The sequence below is a fragment of the Ochotona princeps genome, chromosome 3 (assembly GCF_030435755.1).
Source record: "Ochotona princeps isolate mOchPri1 chromosome 3, mOchPri1.hap1, whole genome shotgun sequence".
In the NCBI taxonomy this organism is placed as follows: Eukaryota; Metazoa; Chordata; class Mammalia; order Lagomorpha; family Ochotonidae; genus Ochotona; species Ochotona princeps.
In genome coordinates this window covers 26192796-26213652 of record NC_080834.1, presented here as the reverse complement: position 1 = coordinate 26213652, position 20857 = coordinate 26192796, and the positions used below count along the sequence as shown (strand labels likewise).

The window sequence follows — 20857 nt, the reverse complement described above, 5'->3', positions numbered from 1 at the left end:
GAGGAGGGGAGGACGGGGGGCCGAGGAAGGGAGGACGGGGGGCCGAGGGGAGTGGGGGCCGAGGAGGGGAGGACAGGAGGCCGAGGAAGGGAGGACGGGGGGCCGAGGAGGGGAGTGGGGGCCGAGTCCTTTGTCTAGGAAAGGTCTTCTCATGCGGCGCTGACTCATTTGCGGAGAGGAAGTGGGCTCTGGGGAAAATACTTGAAATATTCTCTGAGCGGGAGGAAGCAGCTCTTCAGCAGCCTGGCCAGCCCCTCGCCCGAGGCCTTTGCTCGCCGACAGCTCTGCGCCAGCAGGGCCGTCTCCGCCTCCGGAGCCAGCTCCGTGTGCCTGCTGCAGGGGACACAAGGGTTGGGAGACGCACCTGCTAGGCAGGGACACTGGGAGGGTCCTCCAAGAGCTCTCCCCACCCCATGGGGGCCAGAGGTGCCCACGCTGCCCCTTCCTGGGGAGATGGGCCTGCCGCAGAGCAACCAGCAGTGCCCCCCAGGCCAGGACGCCTGGCCCCTGGGAGGGGGCTCATGGTGCTTAGGTCTCCCCTCTCCCATGGAGGACCTGCCCCCGGTCGCGGCTTGGTCCAGCCCTTGGGCAGGAGGCGGTGACCCGGCAGGTGGCAGTTCTCTGTTGCTCTGCCTTCCAAAGTGAGTGCCAGATGATTTCAAGTCACCACTGGGGCTTTGCAGACGTGCCCCTGTCAAGGCAGCGGCTCTGGTCAGCTTGCTGCCTCAGCATGGTCCTGGGAGTGGCCAGGTGGGGGCTCCCAGCACAGGCTCCAGGCCTGGGACTTTAACAGGGCCTTGGGCCCGGCGGCGTGGCCTAGCGGCTAAGGCTGTCACCTTGAAAGCCCCAGGATCCCATATGGGCACCGGTTCTAATCCCGGCAGCTCCACTTCCCATCCAGCTCCCTGCTTGTGGCCTGGGAAAGCAGTTGAGGACAGCCCAATGCATTGGGACACTGCATCCGCATGGGAGACCTGGAAGAGGTTCCTGGTTCCCAGCTTTGGATCGGCGCGCATCGGCCCGTTGCGGCTCACTTGGGGAGTGACTCATCGGACGGAAGATCTTCCTCTCTGTCTCTCCTCCTCTGTGTATATCTGGCTGTAATAAAATGAATAAATCTTTAAAAAAAAAAAAAAAACAAAAAACAGGGCCTTGAGCCAGCGGAAGGCTGCAACCCGGAATGTGGAGTGGGAAGAAGTTTCGGGAAATTCACTCGGGCAGGAAAAGACAGGACTTGGTTGTCTCAGGAAATGCAGCCAACATTTGTTTGACACTTGGGTGTGTGTGTGCGTACCATGTGTGTGGGCATGTGCAGGCCACGTGGGGAGCTCTACGGTGAGGCCCAGGCTGACCCTGAGCCCAGAGGCGTGGGCGCTGAGGACCAGGGAGGCAGGGACACGCAGGAGGAAGGCCCGAGAGGGGATGTTGGTGCCTGGCTCCTGCCCCGGAGGCCGCCCACCCCCTGACACCTGTGGGATACCTGTTCACGGCCGGGATGTTGCTCCAGACACGCATGGCGCCCTGGAGGACACGGCCACGAACGTCCTGCAGGGTCGCCGGCTCTACCTGTGGGTGGGAGACTCGCTGGTGCTGCCGCTCAGCCTGGAGCCTTGCCACGCTGGCTGGGGGTGGGTCCCTGGCACTGTGACACTTGAGGCGTTTCCTGTTTGGCCCCGGCACCGTGTCGCCATCTGCAGCCTGCCCGGTGCTGCCCCGGTTCCGGGGCTGTCCCTGAGGCCCAGCCCAGTTGCTCCGGGCCCTGCCCCTCCCATGTTCTGATGAGGAGGCAGGGCCACAGGCTCAAAGAGAGGACAGGGCCTGAGGTTCCTTTGCTGAACACTGCAAAGACCATGTTTAGAACTTTCGTGCTGTGGATTGCATCCTAAGAGCACAGACAATGTGTGTCCACACACACCTGCTAATCCGGGGGCACGGACAGGACAGGCTAAGAGTGGGGGCTCTCTGTGAAGGGATGGCCCTCCAAGGCCACCCCCCTGGAGTCCCCAAGGCCCAGGCTCAGCACGCACCTCCAAGAAGCGGGTCGCCGTGACCAGGTCATCCCTGGTCAGCAGCAGATTGTCCACGAACATCCAGAAGAAGGGCCGCTGTGTGCTCGCAGTGGGCTGTGTGTACTGCAGCATGCGGTGGAACTGGAACAGGTACCAGCCTGGGGGGAGCACTGTGTGAGAGGCTAGGGCCACTGTGGGAGGGGCTAGGGCCACTGTGGGAGGGGCTAGGGCCACTGTGGAGAGGCTAGGGCCACTGTGGGAGGGGCTAGGGCCACTGTGGAGGGGCTAGGGCCACTGAGGGAGGGGCTAGGGCCACTGTGGGAGGAGCTAGGGCCACTGTGGGAGGGGCTAGGGCTACTTGGGAGGGGCTTGGGGTTCTAGGGCCACAGTGGGAGGGCTTGGGGCTCTAGGGCCACTGTGGGAGGGGCTAGGGGCTCTAGGGCCACTGTAGGAGGGACTAGGGCCACTGTGGGAGGGGCTAGGGCCACTGTGGGAGGGGCTAGGGCCACTGTGGGAGGGGCTTGGGGCTCTAGGGCCACTGTGGGAGGAGTTTGGGGCTCTAGGGCCACTATGGCAGAGGCTTCAGGCAGTTGCTGGAGTGGGGTTTTCCTGGGTCTGGACCCACACCTGCCCCCACCACGGTTCTGCCCCTACTGGCCCCTAAGCCCTGGGGGTCAAGGTGCTCTGAACCGGCTCCCCAAGCCGCATTGGCCTAGTGTGAAAAGAGTGATGGCATGAGTGAGCAGGGGGCTGCACAGTAGGTGGGGGGCTGGGTTCTAGGGATGGGGTACCCATTCGCTCACGCAGCCATTTGTAAACTGTAGGCGATTCCCCTGAGGGGCTGAAGGCAAATGGGCCATGGTCCTGCCCATAGCCCCTTCCTCCAAGCGTCTCTTACCTGGTGACCGTGGACTGGAGTGGCCGAGTGGAGGGGTTGAGCCATACACCAGGTCAAAGGGGCCCCACTGCTCCACCTGCAGGATACCATGGGGCTGAGCGCCAGGGACCACCTGCCCTCCCCTGGACAGCACAGGGTCCTGGCAGGGTGGGACCCCAGCCAGGGCAGCCACGGGGGCTGTCCCTAGCCGTTGGCCTCACTGGGCACCAGAAAGTGGCCTGTGAGAGCCTCCTGTGGGCTCTGCTCCCAGGGACCGAGTCCTGCTCTGCCGGCTCATCGAGGATAGAGGTAGGTGGAGTGGAGAAGAGAGAACTGGGGGTGGGTGTTGCAGGACAGCCTGTGTCCACTGAGGCCACCACACAGCCACACCGGGCTGGAAAGGACAGGCAGGACCAGGCGGCAGGAGGAGGGGCAGGACGCCCTACTCAGCTTCACCCACAGTACAGAGTGTCCATCACCCACACACCCAGTGTCCATCACCCACAGTACAGAGTGTCCATCACCCACAGTACAGAGTGTCCATCACCCACACACCCAGTGTCCATCACCCACAGTACAGAGTGTCCATCACCCACACACCCAGTGTCCATCACCCACAGTACTGAGTGTTAAGAACTCAGAAAGGAGCAGCCGCTGGACCCTCCTTTATCTCAAAGTGTCCTGGTTTTTCCTACACACTGACCACTGGCCAGCTCCAGCAGGTGGGCACGTTGGTCCTGCACTCTGCCTCAGCCTGGGACCTGGCTGCACTGCTCACAGTTCCCCTGGCACAGCCCTCCCCTCCCCGACTCCGGTACTCACGTCCCTCCTCACTACGTCCGTCACATCGTCCAGATGCCTTATTTGGCCCGGGCTGGACCCGGTCTCCAGGAAGCCCAGGCTTGCCAGCTCTGCAGGGTACAGACACAGGCCCAGCGGCTGATGGGGGTGCCCCGCAGGCAGCCCCAGGCCAGCGAGGGACCGGGAGGTGACCCTGGTCCTGAACCTGCTTCTTTCTCCTGCTGACAGCTCAGAGGGCCCAGCATGTGTCACAGAGAGCTGGACAGGCTAACCCCACTGGTGCCCACGTGAGCCAGTCAGGCAATGGGTCGCCAAAGCAGCCACCCTGGACCATTGTCACTCACCATGCTGCGGGGCTGGGAGGTAGAGCAGTGCCCCGACTCTGTCCATGTCGGGGCTGACACTGACCACTGAGGTTCCTCCCTCTAGGTGGGACTAGCCATGGGCAGAGCCATCCAGAGACCAAGAAGTGCCTCGTGGGACTGAACACTGGGGTGGGAGGCATGGAAGATTTCTGAAGGCACCCATGGGTGGGGTCAGTGTGGCCCAGCGGACAGGATTCCAGGCACAGTGGGGCAGGGGAAGTGGCAGGGCAGCCTGGGACAGGTGGAGGTGCCTCAGGGGCCCCCAGCCCACCCCGTCCTGCCCACATCTGGCACTTGCTGCTGCAGGCACTGTGGGTCCACCCTCCCTCCCCAGCCCCAGGCCCCTCTCCCAGGAGGTGCGTCTCCGGCCCAGTTCCAAGACCCATTTTGCTGCCTTTTTCTGGTTGCTTCCTCCAAGCGCTCTGCTCCGACTGCCCAGGGCAGGAGATGCCCTGCAGGTAGGAGCGAGGCCAGTTCCCTAATGCCATCCCCCAGACGCCCCTGGACACATCATGGTCACCTTTCTCGATGTGCTCAAAAAGGGACAGCACCCTTAATGGCTTCCTCCTGCACGCTGGCACCGTCTCATATATCTCAAGGGGCTGGGCCTGCTTGTCAGAGAAAGGGAGAGAGGGAGGGGTGTTGACCCCCACCCACCAGCCGGGGGCCTCCTCCCTGGGCAGGGAGAGCACCTACCCAGGACTGTGGGCCACACCCTCACCCGGACACCAGGGCCTGCCACCGGACCCACCTGCTGGCTCTCGACCCTGGTCACCATCAGGCTCTAGGCCTGGGACTCAGGCTCGTCTTTGGGACGACACACTTCATCTCACGACACCCCTGGTGAGCTCAGAGCTCCTGCCCAGCACCTGCCTGTGGTCCTGGACACGTCTGGGACACTCTCTTCCCTGACCCCTTTCTCCACCCCCGGAGCGCCAACTGTGGCCTGGAGCAGCCCACCCGAGGACGGGGTCTGGTCCGCAGCCTTACCGCCTCCTGCTCATGGAAGACCTTCAGCTGGGTCCGCCACCTCCGCCGGCGCTGCAGCAGCCCATGGCGGGAGCCCGGCACGCACAGGAAACAAACCCAGGGGCTCACGGTGTGCATGTGCCCTGAGCTCCCAGCGCCCACCAGGCCATCCACACAGGCGAAACAATAGCCCCTGGGGACACAGAGGGCCACAGTGACCGCAGGACACCCCTGCGCGTCCCTGGAGGCTCAGAGCCTAGGAGAACCCCCCTAAACCTCCCCGACTTACAGCCTGCAGGAGTGGCCTGCTGGGAGGGGAGGGGCCCAGCGGCTGGCCCCAGCACCCCAGCGCACCCACCACCGTGGTGTCCCCTGGAGGCCTCTTGGGGAACTCCCACCCCTCATCCCAGGCCGAGGGGCGTGGCCCGGCTCGAGGACCCTCACCGGGTGCAGTCCGGGCTCTCGCAAACGAGCAGGGTGTCCCCCAGGCCGCAAATGGAGCAGTAGGACTGGTAGCCGTCCTCATCGTACAGGAAGAGTGCTTCCAGGAACTTGTCCTGGGGGCGCAGAGCTGCCCTGAAGCCCCGCCCCGCCCCGCCGCCCGCCGCCGGCCACCCGCCGCCCGCGGCCCCCAGCTCACCTTGCAAGGCGCGCACAGGCCGCCCTGGAACAGGGGGTGCTGCCTGTGCACCTGGGAGCTCCCGCAGCACAGGCAGAAGTCTGCAGCGAGGGACAATGCAGCTTTAGTCTGCGCGGACGGGGCTCAGGCCGAGCACCGCGGGGCCCTAGCTCACCCTCCAGCCAGGTCCTCAAAGTCTCCAAACACGCGGGAGGGACCAGGGAGAGAGGAAGTGGTCAGCGGCGACCATGGCTGAAGCTAGGGGCTGGCCGCCACGCTGCCACAGGTTAGACCACCACCTGCAGCGCCTGGTTCGGGTCCCGGCTGCTCCACTTCCCATCCAGCTCCCTGCACCCGCACAGGAGACCTGAAGAAGCTCCCGGCTTTGGACCAGCCCAACCCTGACTGCTGTGATCACTCAGGGAGTGAACCAGCGGATGGAAGATCATCTCTCCATGAAGACGTACACATATTTTTAATGTTCTGATACAAGAGTCGTGGAGCCTCTCTGGGGACAAGGCTGCCGGGCCCTGGGGCAAGGGGAAGGGATTTCGGGAGGGGCGCTGGCTCTGGGCTGCGGCCCACCCCCAGGTCGCCAGCGGATGCACACCCACCCTCTATACTCCGCTGGTTCACTTTGACCTCGAGCTCAATACGGTCTGGAAAACAAGAGATGTGTCGGGGAGGAGGCAGGAAGTCAGCAGGGGGCGGGGGGACACTCGCCTGCAGGCCTCCCAGGGTCCCACATTCCGGAAATGCCTCCCCAGAGGCAGGCCCCCCAGGGGCAGCCTTGCTCCCCGCCAGGTGCCAGGCGGGCCGCCCAGCCTGGTGACACCGATTCGCACCCAGCAAACCCTTTGCCCAGGATGTGGCAACCTGGACCCCACGGCCTGGTAAGCTCGGCGCTGCCTTACCTGACCAGCCACATGTGGTCTGTTACACCAGGCAGCTGTGTACCTTCCCCCGCCCCATATTCTGCCCACACCCCGTCCCGGCTTCCTCAGCAGAGGCTGCTCTCTGTCCCACGGTGGGCCCCCAGGAGCACCTTTTGTGTCCTGGGGACCCAAGCAGCAGGGCCCGTGGGGATCCCTGCCCCCCACTCTGGGACATTCCAGAAGCCAGCTGCTCTGCAGGCCAGAGCTCTGGAAGGCCAGCTCTCACCTCTGCCTGAGGGGGCTGGAGAGTTGTCCACCAGGATCACATCCATGCTGCCCTCAGCTTCCACCTCCAGGATGGGGTCAGCTGTCACGGGGGGGGGGGGCCGTGTGGGGTTGGGGGGAGAAGAGACGTCACGCTCAGCTCACAGCCGTGCGCCGTGGCGGGCCCTGTCCCCCAGGTGAGATCCAACTGTCTCAACAGGGCAGGGTCCCCACAGCGTCCCCTCCCTCCGCACACAGTGAGGGCACCCTCGGGTCCCCACTCCCACTTCCCACAGTGTCCCCCAGACCTCAGCAAGGGAAGCCCTGGGCAGCCTGGGACCAGGGCGCTCACTCACAGTTGTCACAGACTGTCCAGTGCTGCTCGTCTGGGTGGCTGGCGGGGACACGATCCAGGCTGTCCAGGGTCTCCGGGGAGGGGAGAGCCATGGAGCAGGGGACCAAGCTACCGGAATCCTTAAGAAATGTGGGAGAGGACCCGGTGGGTGGGGACGCACCAGGCGGGGGCGTGTAGGGGTGGGGGGAGGGGGATGGGATTGGGGACAGGTGTGCTGGGCGGGGCTTAGGGAGTGCGGGGGTGGCTGGGGGTAGGAGGGGAGGAATGTGGGCGTTTGGGATGGGGATGGGGGATGGGGTGGGGAGGAACTGGGAGGGACACAGGCTGCATTTTTAGAGGAGGGGCAGAGGTGCTTGCTGGGGTGAGAGGGAGCTGACTCGGGACTTGAGGGTGGTCAGCAGGGAGTCCGGCAGGGCACCTCTGAGGGGACCGAGTGGCCCAAGCCGGGAAGGCGAGGGGCAGGGTTTGCTTGCTTTTCAAGAGCAGAATTACAGAGAGAAAGAGAGAGAGCAGAGGTCTTGCATCTGCTGGTTCACTCCACAAATGGCCACAGTGGCCAGAGCTGAGCCAATCCAAAGCCAGGAGCTTCTCCCAGGTCTCCCACGTGGGTGCAGGGGTCCGAGTACTTGGGCCATCCTCTGCTGTTTTCCCAAGTGCATCAAGCAGGGAGCTGGAAGGGAAGTGGAGCAGCCAGGACTGCAACCAGCACCCATATGGAATCCGGCACGACTGGTGGTTTATTCACTACTCCCCGTCCCCAGCCCCCAAGGGTGCGCAGGAGCCCTCAACAGCTAGTGGCAAGTGGGTGGATCTGGAGAGGTGCCTGGAGCAGTCTCCAGTCAGGGGCCCCACCCCACTCCTGAGGGTTTGCTGGCTGTGAAACTGGCGGGAGCCACCCAAGGTTTCCTGGCCCAAGGCCACCAGGCTGGGCTGAGCAGAGGTCACTCCTGGGAGCTGCCTTGGGTGGAGGCTGGGATCCCATGGAAGGCCTGGGGTGTGGATGAGACTCTGTGGGGTATTGGGGCATGGGCAGGACCCCGTGGGAATTCTGGGGTGTGGGTGGGTCATCATGGGGTGCCATGGTGTGGGTAGGATCCCGTGGAGTGTCAGGGTGTGGGTGGGACCCTGTGGGAGGAACTTGGTGTAAAACCTTCCAAGCCCACTGAAATCCTGGCCACACATTGTGGTGGGCGGCACAAGCATTGCCCGGCCTTTTCCTAACTGGTTAAGAGGCCACCAGTGAGGAACCTTTTACCTGTAGGTTTCCGCCCAAAAAGGAGGGGCCAGGGAACGCTTAAAACCCCAAGACCAATGCTGGAACCTATGGCGTCCTTCCCCTCCCTCTTTCGAGAGGCCCCCCGCCTCCCCGCTGTCTCCTGGGAGGTGCTGTTCCCCCTTCCTTCCCTGCCACCTGGTCACTGCGTAAATAAAAGTTCTCTGCAACTGGTTTTGACTTTTTATTTTGAACTGAGCAAAGAACCCACTGGGCAGTTCTGGTAAAAGGGGGATCACCTGGTTGCTCGCCTGGGCCAGGACCTGTCCTGGTGGGGTGCGCCTGTGGGGATGTGGTGAGGTAGGCAGGTTCAGGTTCGCGAGCTTGGAAGTCACTCCCCGACCACCTAGGTGTTCCCTTCTACCCCCTGTGATGCTCGCTTAGCACGTGAGGGGGTGGGATTGCACTGCCCTCACCAGCCCCCATAAAGGCCCGCCATAGGGAGCAGCTCGCTCTCTTGGTCCTGCTCCCTCTGCTCTGGCACTCCGACTCTTGGCCTCCCCAGGACCTCCGAGGACAGGTGTCCCCTGAGCATGGCCCTGTGTGTCTACTCCTCACCCTCTGTTCCCTGCTTGGGCGGGACAGTGAAGACAGCAATGCTAAGAGGCATTGCTGATGTGTGCCGTCAGGAGTTCCAGCAGAGGGGAGGCCTGGCAGCAGCGGAGTGTGGGCAGAGAAGCCAGGGAAAGGTGAGTGCGCAGCTGGGAAGTGTGTCCAGGTTATTCGTTGCATGTCTCTTAGGATGGCTTACATTGCTGGGGAAGCCGGGACGTAGGTCTTCAGCGTAACACAAGGGCTTCAGCGCAATGACGTGTTTCTCCTGCGTCGGGATGCCGGACTGCCGTGTGGACCTGTGACTCGCTGTTTTCAGGGGGCCCTGTTACCACCAAACTTGCTGAGTCGACGCCTTAACACACCCTAGACTTGTCTGGCATGATCTGTGGGCACACACCTGGGCACTGCCCCTCCCCACACACACACCTGGGCACTGCCCCTCCCCACACACCTGGGCAGTGCCCCTCCCCTCCACACACACCTGGGCACTGCCCCTCCCCACACACCTGGGCACTGCCCCTCCCCACACACACACCTGGGCACTGCCCCTCCCCTCCACACACACCTGGGCACTGCCCCTCCCCACACACCTGGGCAGTGCCCCTCCCCTCCACACACACCTGGGCACTGCCCCTCCCCACACACCTGGGCACTGCCCCTCCCCTCCACACACACCTGGGCACTGCCCCTCCCCTCCACACACCTGGGCACTGCCCCTCCCCACACACCTGGGCAGTGCCCCTCCCCTCCACACACACCTGGGCACTGCCCCTCCCCTCCACACACACCTGGGCACTGCCCCTCCCCTCCACACACACCTGGGCACTGCCCCTCCCCTCCACACACACCTGGGCACTGCCCCTCCCCTCCACACACCTGGGCACTGCCCCTCCCCTCCACACACCTGGGCACTGTCCCTCCCCACACACCTGGGCAGTGCCCCTCCCCACACACACACCTGGGCACTGCCCCTCCCCACACACACCTGGGCACTGCCCCTCCTTCCTTTTGCCAGGAGCCTCTCAGAGACTACCCCCAGCCGGAAGGGGCTTAGCCAACGTGGTGACTTGTGGTGTGTGGTGTCCAGCTATGTTCTGGTTGTTGACCATCATGAAATGAACAAAAGAAATCCGACCACTTGGGCCCGGCGCCATGATAAAGTCCTCGCCTTGAACGCCCTGGGATCCTATATGGATGCCGGTTCTAATCCCGGCGGCCCTGCTTCCCATCCAGCTCCCTGCTTGTGGCCTGGGAAAGCAGTCGAAGACAGCCCAAGGCTTTGGGACCCTGCACCCGCGGGGAGGCCCGGAAGAGGTTCTTGGTTCCTGGCTTCGGATCGGCACAGCACCGGCCGTTGCGGTCACTTGGGGAGTGAATCATCAGACGGAAGACCTTCCTCTCTGTCTCTCCTCCTCTGTATATCTGACTTTGTAATAAAAATAAATAAATCTTTAAAAAAAAAAAAATCCGACCACCAAGCCGGCTTGCCCAGCATGGCCACGTGCCCCCTCTGCTGGCCAGGGCAGGAACTGTCAGTCCCCGTACCCCAGCAGGCTGCTGCGGGGGGCGGGGAGGAGGTGCTCCCCAACAGTACACTAAAAGCAAAGGTTTAGGAGGAAGCCCAGCGTAGTTACTTGCTCTGCTGCTGTGCGTGCCCCGGCCTCGTGTCTAAGAAGACACCAAACTTGCTGACTCACACCCAGTCACCTGGGGGCACCACGCAGGACCCCCAAACCAGCCGCTCCTGCCCGCACAGGGAGCCAATCACTGCCCTGGGGTGGCAGAAGGAAACCGGTATTTATTCAAGTGCACAGCGAGGAGCCGGGCAGCTGTGGCCTCACTGCTGGGCTCCCAGAGGAGTTGGGGTGAAGGTTCTTACACGCTGGACTCGGCCGAGCAAGGCGTGATCAGATTGCTTGTGGAGCGTGTCACCTGCCTGGGGGCTGGCCATGGCAGGCTTGGTGGGCACGGGTTCCTTCAAGGGTTCTGTGAAGGGGCAGTGACTCTGCCCAGACCTGGGATTCCCCTGACAAATCAGCAGACCACACCTGCTGCTTATCTGTGGGAGACCCAAAGGACTGGGGACCTGCGATAAGAACTGGTAGGGCCGGCTGGGCTGCGCCCTCAAGTCAGTGAGTTCCTTTTGATAAAGGGCAGGCCAGGACACCTTGGGTTCCTGTGTGCCTCCCAGCCTGGAAAGCACAGCTTCAACGCTGCAAAGCCTGGTTTGTTAATTTGCCGTTTATGCCTTTGGCGCTGCTCTGAGAGACACTGAACAAGGCCAGCGGGTGAAGCCTCCGACTGAGACACCAGCACCCATACGGACACAAGTTTAGGAACCAGCTCCCCGCTGGTCTGGGAAGCAGCAGAGGGTGGCCCAGTGCGTGGGACTCCGTGTGGGAGACCTGGATGGAGCTTGGCCCGGCCACGTGGAAAATGGAAGAGCGCTCTCTCTTGCTCTTTCTCTCTCTGCTTCTCAAATCAGCAAATACAACTTACTAAAGAACATGGAGCCCGACACAGTAGCCTAGCAGATAAAGTCCTCACCTTGCATGTGCCAGGATCCCATATGGGCATTGGTTCGTATCCCAGCCACCCTGCTTCCCATCCAGCCCCCTGCTTGTGGCCTGGGAAAGCAGTCAAGGACAGCCCCACGCCTTGGGACCCTACATCCATGTGGGAGACCCGGAAGAGGCTCCCGGCTCCTGGCTTTGGATCAGCTCAGCTCTGGCCATTGTGGCCCCTTGAGGAGTAAGCCAATGGATGCAAGATCTCTGTCTCTCCTTCTCTCTGTAAATCTGAATTTCTTTTTTTTTTTTAAAGATTTATTTATTTTATTACAAAGTCAGATATACAGAGGAGGAGAGACAGAGAGGAAGATCTTCTGTCCGATGATTCACTCCCCAAGTGACCGCAACGGCCGGTGCTGTGCCGATCCGAAGCCAGGAACCAGGAACCTCTTTCGGGCCCCCCATGCGGGTGCAGGGTCCCAAAGCTTTGGGCCGTCCTCGACTGCTTTCCCAGGCCAACAAGCAGGGAGCTGGATGGGAAGTGGAGCTGCCGGGATTAGAACCGGCGTCCATATGGGATCCCAGGGCGTTCAAGGCGAGAACTTTATCTGCTAGGCCATGGCGCCGGGCCCTGTAAATCTGAATTTCCAATAAAAATAAATGTTTAAGAAAGAGAAGTCATGGGTACATCATGGTCCTAACGTCCATCTTCTCCTGAGAACTGCTTTAGTTCTTGCACACGGGTGTCCGCTCCGTTTGAGCACATAGGAAAAATGGAGGCTGGTGGGGTGGGGTGGGCTCTGCACACGGTGGGGGGCCATGCTGCTTGGCTCCAGTTCCCCGCTGTCTGTGAACCCTTGCTACCAGCGCCCACCAGAAGGGGCACGCAAGGGCCGGTGGCCCCCGGGCTGGGCAGGTAAGCCCCAGCCTGCGCTTTCAGGATGAAGAAAGAATGGAGGCCGCAGAGCTGCCCCACGTAGCAGGTTGGCAGCCTCACCCCACCGGGCCCTGAGCTCCGGGCAGTGCCCTGGGGTGGGCGCCCCAGCCCCCGCCCCCCGAGCCTCAGTAGAGTCAGAGCTTCCCCTGCAACTCTGGGTGGGCTCCAGGCCCCAGCACAGGTGTGCCCACCTTGCAAAGTTCACAGTGGCCCTGTGGCCAGCCGGGGACCTAGCAGCCGACCCTGGAGGGGCAGTGAGAGGGGTCCAACCTGAGGCAGCATGGCAGGGGCTCTTGGTGCAGGTATGACCTGTGCGGACTCCATGCCTGCCTGGGAGCCGCCTGGGGAGCAGGGGAGGCTTGGGTGAGGAGGGATTTGAGGGGACCAGGGACAGCTGGACTTGCCCACCGTGGCCACCATCTCAGGCACCTGGGTTTGGGCAGGATGTCAGCCCCCCAGGAGGAGCCAGCCCTCACCTAGGCCCTCGGGGGCCAGGGCATGCAGAGGACACATGCGGAGTTGGTGCCAAGGACCACCACAGCGTGTGGACAGGGCAGTGTGTGCCCATTGCGGTGACATCCCACGCCAACAGGCCGCCAGCTGGCTGCTGGCCGAGCAGCGGCAGACCCCTGACAAACTGCCGACCAGGCCACCAGGGGCCCAGGCCTTCCCACCCCGCATCAGAGGCTGGGCTCAATTGCCGCTGTGTCCCTCCAGACCCCACTGGGGACCGCACAGCCCACCCCCTGGGGTATGTATCTAGGGTGGGGGCAAGGTGCCCAGTTTCGGGGGGGCAGGAGCAGCCCCCGCCCCACCTCCCCCTCTCACAGGCCTATGAACCCTGCCATGACCAGGCTGTGTGTCCTGCAGGCAGATGGCATGATCTGGAAACTGTCAACTCACCTTGCCTGCCTCTCCCCAGCCCCCACTCCAGTGCCTTGTGTGCCTTTTGGTGGAGTGGGTGACAGCCACACTGGTCCAGCCTGCAGAGTCCCCCCGGGGCCCCAGCGTAGGGGCCCTGTGCAGGCAGGGCTGGCTGAGCCTGAGGGGACAGCTCTGAAACGCTGCCTGGCACCCACCCGGAGCACCTACTTGGCAGAAGGCTGGCCAGGCTCCCCCACGCAGCCCAGGCAGCTGGGGAGAGGCTGTGGCGGGAACCCCCTGGGCATGCTGGAAAGTCCTGAGCTCCACGGAGCCGCTCCAGAGGCCACCGACGCGCCCACACGGTCACTGCCAGCCGAGGACACAGGTGCACCAGCTGGGAGTCGAGAGGCCCTGCAGGGCCCACAGGGGCACCGGTAGTCTCCAGTCGCACTGGAGCCACCTCAGAGTGCATGACCCCAAGCTGGGACACCTGCAAGGATTCCAGGCAAAAGGCATGGACCGAACCCCTGGCAGGCAAGCCCCGACCCCACAAGGGGAAGTTAACAGGGGTCTCCCCATGGCTGGTCCCTGGCAGGCGTCAGGCCTGGTTCTAGCAGCTCTGTCTGGGGGAGAAGAGGGTCAGGCTGGCACCTCGTGGGGGTGGAGCCGCCAAGCGTCCCCACTGCTTGGCGCTCGCCCCGGGTATAACTGCTGGTGCAGGTGCGCACAGGACTCTTCGCAGACACCTTCCAGAATCCCCGCGGGAAGGGCCCTACCGAGCTCAGGGTGAGGGTGCGGGACCCGATGGCCGGCGAGGCCGTGGCTGGTGGGGACGCGGCATTGCGCCATCTCCTGAGGCTGCACCGCACGGAGATCTCCGTGGCCGTGGACAGCGCCTTCCCACTGCTGCACGCGCTGGCTGACCACGACGTGGTTCCTGAGGACAAGTTCCAGGTGGGACTCCCCCATGCCAGGAGCCAGGGCCACTGTCCCCGCCCGCCCACCAGGGCAGGGTCCCTGGCCGGAGAGTCACCCCACTTCCATTACGTGCAGGGGTGAGCTGGGGTCTCCAGCTGCCTTGTCCAATCCCCCCTCGGTGTAGGAGACATTGGGCCTGAGCAAGGAGGAGGGCTGCCCTCAGGCCTTCCACGCCCTGCTGTCCTGGCTGCTCACCCAGGACGCTGCGGCCATCCTGGCCTTCTGGAGAGTTCTCTTCAAGGACTACAACCTGCAGAGATACGGCCGGCTGCAGGCCGTGAGGGACAGTTTCCCCAAAGGTGGGTGGGGCTGATGGGGACAGTCCCCAGGGTGGTGCCCAGTGTGGCTCAAGGCTCTGAGGCGGGCACCTGCTCTGCTCTCCTACCCTGTCCCAGATGTGGACTTCAGCCAGTCGCGCAAGGGCAGGAAGCCCCCTGCTGCCCCCAAGCTCCCAACTCTGCCGCCCAGACCGCCCACCAAGAGGAGGGCCCTGGAGGAGCCTGCAGCCGCCCTGCCAGCCGCCCTGACCCCAAGGGCCACCTGCAGCCCAGGTAGCCGGCAGGAAGGGCCGCTGGGGCCACAGTATCCACCCGCTGCCTCCTTCCTTGTCCTCTGGGCTGCAGCGCTCGCAACCTGGCTGTGCAGGGTCCCCTCTCCTGCCTCCTGCTCTCCCTGCAGGTTCCCAGCCAAGGGCCAAGACCACGAAGAAGCCAGAGAGCTACGTGGAGCCACAGCGCTCCCTGCTGGGGAACGGTGAGTGAGGTCCCTGGCTAAGGCCGGCGTGCTGGGGCAGTCGTGTGACCCCACCTAGATCCAACAGGAGCCGGCCAGTAGCCCACACCCACACTGCCCCTCCTCCCAGCCCCAACCCCCAGGGAACGGCCCCTCAGTTGGTCACAGCCAGGGTCCTCCCTGTCTTTCCCTCTCCCCCTCTTCCCACCCTGCCTGGTCACTCCTCCCCAGTGTTGACCAGACACACACACGCACATGTGTGCACACGCATACACATATGTTCACACCCCCGCACGGGCGGCCCCTTCGCAGGAATGCAGACCGTGTCAGCTTCTGTCCAGAGAGCAGTGGCTGTGTCTTCGGGAGACGTCCCCGGAGCCCACGGAGCCCTGGAGGGAATCCTCATCCGGCAGGTGTTGGAGTCAGGTACACCTCCCCCAGGGGAGAGGTGTCGCTTCCAGGGCACCCAGGCCCCAGCCCGTGCTCCCTGGGGAGTGACCAAGAAGATGGGGCTGCCCCAGCACTCCTGGGCGCTTCATGCTGGCCAGCTCTGGAGGAGAGGAGCAGACCACAAGGGCTGTTCTTGGGGAAGGGGGTCCCTCTGAGTGTCTGAAGCCCCAGGGGTCCCGGTCACCTCTTGCTGCTAGTCCCCCATCTTGCCTAGGAGAATCCTGTCCACATGCTGGGCTGGGGTGGGTACAGGGATGGCCAGCTCACTGCCCTGCCCAGCCCTCCAGGCCTGGTCAGTGGGCATCTCCTCCCAGGGGGAGCCAAGAAGTGCATCCAGGTTGGGGGGGAGTTCTACACCCCCAGCCAGCTGGAGGACTCTGGCAGCAGTGGCGGGAAGAATAAGACGCGTGCTGGCAGTGGTTTGAAGTCTCCTGCTCGTGCCAAGGCCCCCGTGAGTACTGATCAACCTGGCCCCATCCCTCCCTGTGGGCCAGGAGCCCTGTGGGCCAGGAGCCCTGTGGCAGTCCGGGAAAGCGGGCTGCGCGATTGCCCGTGGCAGTAACAGCCCGATGCCCAGGCCCTGCCCCGAGAAACCCTCTTCCCCTGGCAGGGTGGCAGTGAGCTGAGGACAGGCCAGCAAGGAAGGGCCCTCCCCAGGGACCCCCAGCTCCATCAGGTGACAGCCCAGCACCCAGGTCACTGTGGTTCCGGGCCCTTGGTGCCCCTCCCTTCTTATGGTCCTGGCTAGCAGGGGCATGGGGTGGGTGTGAGCCAGGGTGTGACTGTGGCTGGAACCGGGCAGGGGGGAAGGGGCAGGACCTGGGGTGCCTCCCCGCAGTGGGCAGCTGGGCATGGTGACCCGAGTTGGCATGGTGACCTTTGCCCGCATCAGAACGAGGATGAGTGTGCCGTGTGCCGTGATGGCGGGGAGCTCATTTGCTGTGATGGCTGCCCCCGCGCCTTCCACCTGGGCTGCCTGTGCCCGCCGCTGCGGGATGTCCCCAGGTGAGCTGGCAGGGAATGGTGCCCGCGCGGCAGGCGGCTTCTCCCATCATGTCTGCCTCCCCTGCTGGCCACGCCAGCCATCTTGCCCCAGACTCAGTCTGAGTCCCCAGGGACAGTTGCCTTAGCCCCATAAGCCCTACCCCAGCCCCACCTGGGAGGCCTCAGGACCCCAGAGCTGCATTCCTAAGGCTGGAAAGTGTTGTCCACCAGGGCATGAAATCCTGTTGGTAGTGAGCCCCTGCTGGCACCCAGGTCCTTGAGGTGGGGAACCAGGGTGCTGGCTTGGTCCCTGAGACACCAGAATGGCCACGGGAGCACTGAGAGTGGGCAAGCGGACACAGGGACCAAGGGCCACCTTGCTGGGGCCTTGGGGCAGGGGTTCTGGCCTGGCCTGGGGCTCCCGGGCAAGGGGAGTGCGATGGAGGTGCTCTGCGGGAGTGGAGTCCCTGGCCCCTCTGCCCTGTCCTGCTCGCGTCTGACCCGTGGGCCACTCCTCTCCTGGTGCAGTGGCCCTTGGAGGTGTCCCGGTTGCCTGCAGGGCAGAGTCCAGCAGCAGCTGCCCCAAACTGAGGAGCCACAGCCCCAGGAGCTGTGCACGGAGACCCTGGTACGTGTGGACCTCTCCCGGGGTGGACCGGCCATTCCTGGGGACAGGCTTGCCCCTGCCCTGCCTGTGGAGCTGCGCTCCCTCTGAGGCTACTGCATTTAGGCCACTCCTAGCCTGGTGCTGGGGGCCTGGGCTCTGTCTCTCCCACCTTGGGCCCCCAGGGGTGCAGGGCAGGGCCCCTCTGGACCTCAGTTCTTGAGTTCCAGGTCCCTCCGGGGCTGCCGGCTGTGCAGGAAGGAAGGGGCCTGCCGGGGGAGCCCCGGGTCAGCACTGACACTATTCTCACCTACACCCACCTGCTGGCCCCGCCCTCTGCACCCCCTCTCTCCGGGCTGGAGCCCTCGGCCCTGCGCCCCCTACTGAGTGTGGGCCCTGAAGGGCAGCAGGTGAGTTGGGGGACTGCAAGTCCTGGTGCTGAAGGGTGTGAGGGGTGGGCAGGCTGGCACTGAGGTGGGGAGGGCGGTGGGGCGTCCTGGGAGTGGGGAGGCTCCCCAAATTCCCACGGCATTCCAGACCAGGCAGGTTATCCCTGCCCTGCGCCCATACAGGGCCATGGGGTACAATGGCTCAGGGTGTGCTGGGACCCCAGGCCTCACTCTGCCCTCCCAGGATCTGGGCTTTCCTCCACACCCTGGTCCTCTGGCTGGGCGCAGGGCAGAGGCTGCGGGGAGGGTTTGGTCACCCTGGTCACAACACTACGTTGTCCCCCTCCGCAGGGCCCGACTTCCGGGGCGCGGTGCGGGGTGTGCGGGGACGGCGCGGGGGCACTGCGGTGCACGCACTGCGCCGCCGCCTTCCACTGGCGATGCCACTTCCCGGGGGGCGCACCGCGGCCGGGGTGAGTGCGTGCGGGGGCGCGGGGCGGGGCGGGCTCCACCCCCGCGGGGCGCACGCCCAACCCCGCCTTGTGCCGCTCTGCAGGTCTGGCCCGCGCTGCAGGTCCTGCACCCGAGACCCCGCGCCGCCGGCCCCCACTGAGGGCGCGCCCGCTCCGAGCTCTGCCTGCCCGACCACGGTGGCCGCCAAGGTCAGTGCCTCTCGGGAGGCGGGGGCGGAGCGGGTGGAACCCGGGGGTGCGGTGGGTGGAGGCTCAGGGAGGAGCCGGAGTCTGTTCTGCTTTGGGGGAACTTTCCTGAAACCTTTAAGGTCACTCAGACCGTTAGACAGGCAAGCTGAAGCGTGAGCAGGCTGAGGTGTCAGGGGGCCCCTCTCCCACCTCACAGGGAGTTGCCTTTCCCTGAAGCCAGCCCTGTCCCCCTCTCCCACCTGGTTGCTGCTCACGCTGAGTCCACTCCCTGGGGCCCACACGGTGGCACCCCTTGCCCTGGAAGCGATGGCTCTCTGCCTCTCCTACCTGTCCTGATGGTGCCTGGGGGCCTGGTCAGGCCTGGGCACGCACCTCTGTCTCTGGCAGCCTCTCTCCAGGGGGATCCTCACTGCGCGCTGTGCTGTACACTCCCCCAAACCCCTTCCTCTGCATCCCCCTGCCCAGTGCTGGCATCCCCAGGGGCCTTGTGGCTGAGGTGGCCTCTCCTGGGCACCAGGTCACGGAGGCGTCTCGGGTCCCTGAGCCTGTTGCGCCCAGGGATGACCTGGAGTCACTGCTGAGTGAGGTAGGTGGCACCTGGGGCAGGGGTGCCCCTTGGCTCATGGCCACAGCTGTGTCGGGATCAGCGAAGGGACCCCGTCACACTTGCTGTATCCAGCATGGCACATGGAGGACAGTGCTGGTGGCTAAGGGAGGGGAGGTGGGGCAGGCACCAATGGGCACTCGGTGCCTGGCCTTGGAGGTGGGCTCACGCCCTGGCTCCCAGTCCCCACCCTGTCTTGCCCGCAGCATTCCTTCGATGGCATCCTGCAGTGGGCCATCCAGAGCATGTCCCGCCCACTGGCCGAGGTGTCCACCTTTCCCTCCTGATGGGGCAGCGGACGGCGTGGACAGCGTGGACGGTGGTGGATGCTGGGAGCCATGTCACACGACACCGGCTGGTTAGAACAGGGATCTGGAAGGCCCAAGTGTTGTAACCAGCCTCATCCTTGGGACGCAAGAAATAAAGTCTCCCCAGGGGCTCCTCGCCAGGGAGGTCTCACTGGGTGCCCCAAACAGCACGTGTCCGTTCACTCACGGACCCACTCACTCATTCACTGCTTCGTCATGCATTCGTCATCATTCACTCTCAGTCAGCTGTCCATCCACTACGGGAGTTTTCACTGTAATGGTGTGTTTGTTGGGCACATGGAGGTGCCAGGTGCCCTCCCACAGAGCCTGGGGTCAGGGCCAGGCCCTCCCCTGAGGAGGATGGAGCTATGGGGAGGGAGGAGAGCTGGGTAGGGGCCTGGGCTGTTCTCGGACAGAGCTGTGGTGCTGAGATGAGGAAAGGCGAAATACTGGGGGTGCCTTGGCAGGCTCCCCCGACACAACCTGCCCCTCAGTGTCTACACAGCCCGTCTGGCCCCTTCCCCACACAGGGCTGGACTTCCTTGGCAGGGGCAGTCTGGTTCCAGTGGGCCTCAGTGTGGGCTCTGGCCCCCCAGTGGGCCTCAGCATAGGTCTGATGCCCCGCTGGTTGCGGGGGCTCCCTGGGCAGCTGGTGGCACAGAGGACATGCGTTCAGCTCGGAGCCCGCATTCTGGGCTCCCTGTGCCTTGGCCTGTGGTGTGGGAGGCAGAGTGTGTGGAGGGGTCTCAGGGCAGCAGGCTGCCACCACAGCCCCGTGAAGATGACTGCCCCGGGACCCCAGGCTGCCCCAGGCTCTCCATCCAAGCGCCATCCTTGGATGAAGTCTCCACGTGGGCGCCACCACACCTGTTGGGGCTCGGAGTTGAGTCCCGCTGCCCCACTCTCCACCCAGCTCCCTCCTGCTGACTGCCGGGGAGAGCAGCAGAGGAGCAGAGAGCAGCAGCCGGGTTCCCCTGCAGCCATGTGGGGGACCTAGACGGAGTGCCTGGCTTCAGCCTGGTCCAGCCCTGGCCAGTACAGCCATCTGCGGAGTGGGCCACTGAATAGATTGATTCTGTGTAAACTCTGAGCTTCAAATACATTTTTAAACAAATAATATGCATTCAGACATGCGGAATACTTACACATGTTCTCCGGAGAGTGTAGAGAAATCCACATTAAGAAGAAACCACAGGTGGGTTTCAAAACTGTTTCTACACCAAAGTGAATCCCCAGGGACTTGTCACAACAGGACCTGGCACAGGGCACTGAGGCGCTGGGAGCCCCGTGGGCGCAGGGCACCGAGGCGCTGGGGGGCCCTTGGGAGAAGGTCACCGAGGCGCTGGGAGCCCCTGGGCGCAGGGCACCGAGGCGCTGGGGGCCCCTTGGGAGAAGGGCACCGAGGTGCTGGGGGCCCCATGGGTGCAGGGCACTGAGGTGCTGGGGGCCCCGTGGGTGCAGGGCACCGAGGTGCTGGGGGCCCCTTGCGAGAAGGGCACCGAGGTGCTGGGGGCCCCGTGGGTGCAGGGCACCGAGGTGCTGGGGGCCCAGTGGACATCATGTGGATTCTGCACAAAGGGAAGTGGGACGATGCAGGGTGTGGCTGAGCATGGGTGGAGGACAGGGTGCCCCCGAAGTGGTGTGGGCGCTCGTGGGGTCCCCTGGGCATTCAGTATCCTATTGTGGGGGTGAGCTGGAGATGCGACCCTGGGGTGGCACCCCCCGCCTGTCTGCCACCCTGCACAGGGCCTGGCCACCTATGTCCACTGCCCCGCCCGGACCCTGGCCACTCCTTCCACTGCCCTGCCTGGGCTCTGACCGCCCATGTCCACCACCCTGAGCCAGGCCTGATCACCTGTGTCCACTGGCCCCC

The 20857-nt window shown here is 64.1% G+C and overlaps 2 protein-coding genes across 2 annotated transcripts; one reads left to right on the top strand and one right to left on the bottom strand.

The window, feature by feature from the left end:
* Positions 1 to 126: 126 nt before the first annotated feature.
* DNMT3L (DNA methyltransferase 3 like) lies at positions 127 to 7226 on the bottom strand. The gene is made up of 12 exons (XM_004594150.2): positions 7136 to 7226; positions 6802 to 6882; positions 6255 to 6299; positions 5662 to 5741; positions 5466 to 5578; positions 5043 to 5214; positions 4573 to 4660; positions 3709 to 3797; positions 2908 to 2983; positions 2028 to 2167; positions 1481 to 1566; positions 127 to 333 (listed from the first exon to the last, which is right to left on the bottom strand). Exons 1-12 carry the CDS (start codon positions 7224 to 7226, stop codon positions 165 to 167), a joined length of 1230 nt encoding a protein of 409 aa, XP_004594207.2. The 3' UTR covers positions 127 to 164.
* Positions 7227 to 14077: 6851 nt separating this feature from the next.
* On the top strand, positions 14078 to 18963 carry AIRE (autoimmune regulator). The gene is made up of 14 exons (XM_058661233.1): positions 14078 to 14227; positions 14376 to 14550; positions 14647 to 14802; positions 14930 to 15004; positions 15296 to 15409; positions 15748 to 15884; positions 16044 to 16109; positions 16326 to 16438; positions 16946 to 17045; positions 17252 to 17431; positions 17762 to 17883; positions 17967 to 18060; positions 18590 to 18658; positions 18883 to 18963. Exons 1-14 carry the CDS (start codon positions 14078 to 14080, stop codon positions 18961 to 18963), a joined length of 1632 nt encoding a protein of 543 aa, XP_058517216.1.
* The last annotated feature ends 1894 nt before the right edge of the window (positions 18964 to 20857 follow it).

Bases quoted from the DNA above. Each gene is read 5' to 3' on its own strand.
- DNMT3L (XM_004594150.2), bottom strand. From the start codon at position 7,226: ATGGCTCTCCCCTCCCCGGAGACCCTGGACAGCCTGGATCGTGTCCCC. The intron at 6,300-6,801 runs GTGAGAGCTGGC...CTTGTTTTCCAG, and splicing joins TCCAGCCCCCTCAGGCAGAG to ACCGTATTGAGCTCGAGGTC. The intron at 334-1,480 runs GTATCCCACAGG...TGTCCCCTGCAG, and splicing joins AACATCCCGGCCGTGAACAG to CAGGCACACGGAGCTGGCTC.
- AIRE (XM_058661233.1), top strand. From the start codon at position 14,078: ATGGCCGGCGAGGCCGTGGCTGGTGGGGACGCGGCATTGCGCCATCTC. The intron at 15,005-15,295 runs GTGAGTGAGGTC...GCCCCTTCGCAG, and splicing joins GCGCTCCCTGCTGGGGAACG to GAATGCAGACCGTGTCAGCT. The intron at 15,885-16,043 runs GTGAGTACTGAT...TTCCCCTGGCAG, and splicing joins CTGCTCGTGCCAAGGCCCCC to GGTGGCAGTGAGCTGAGGAC.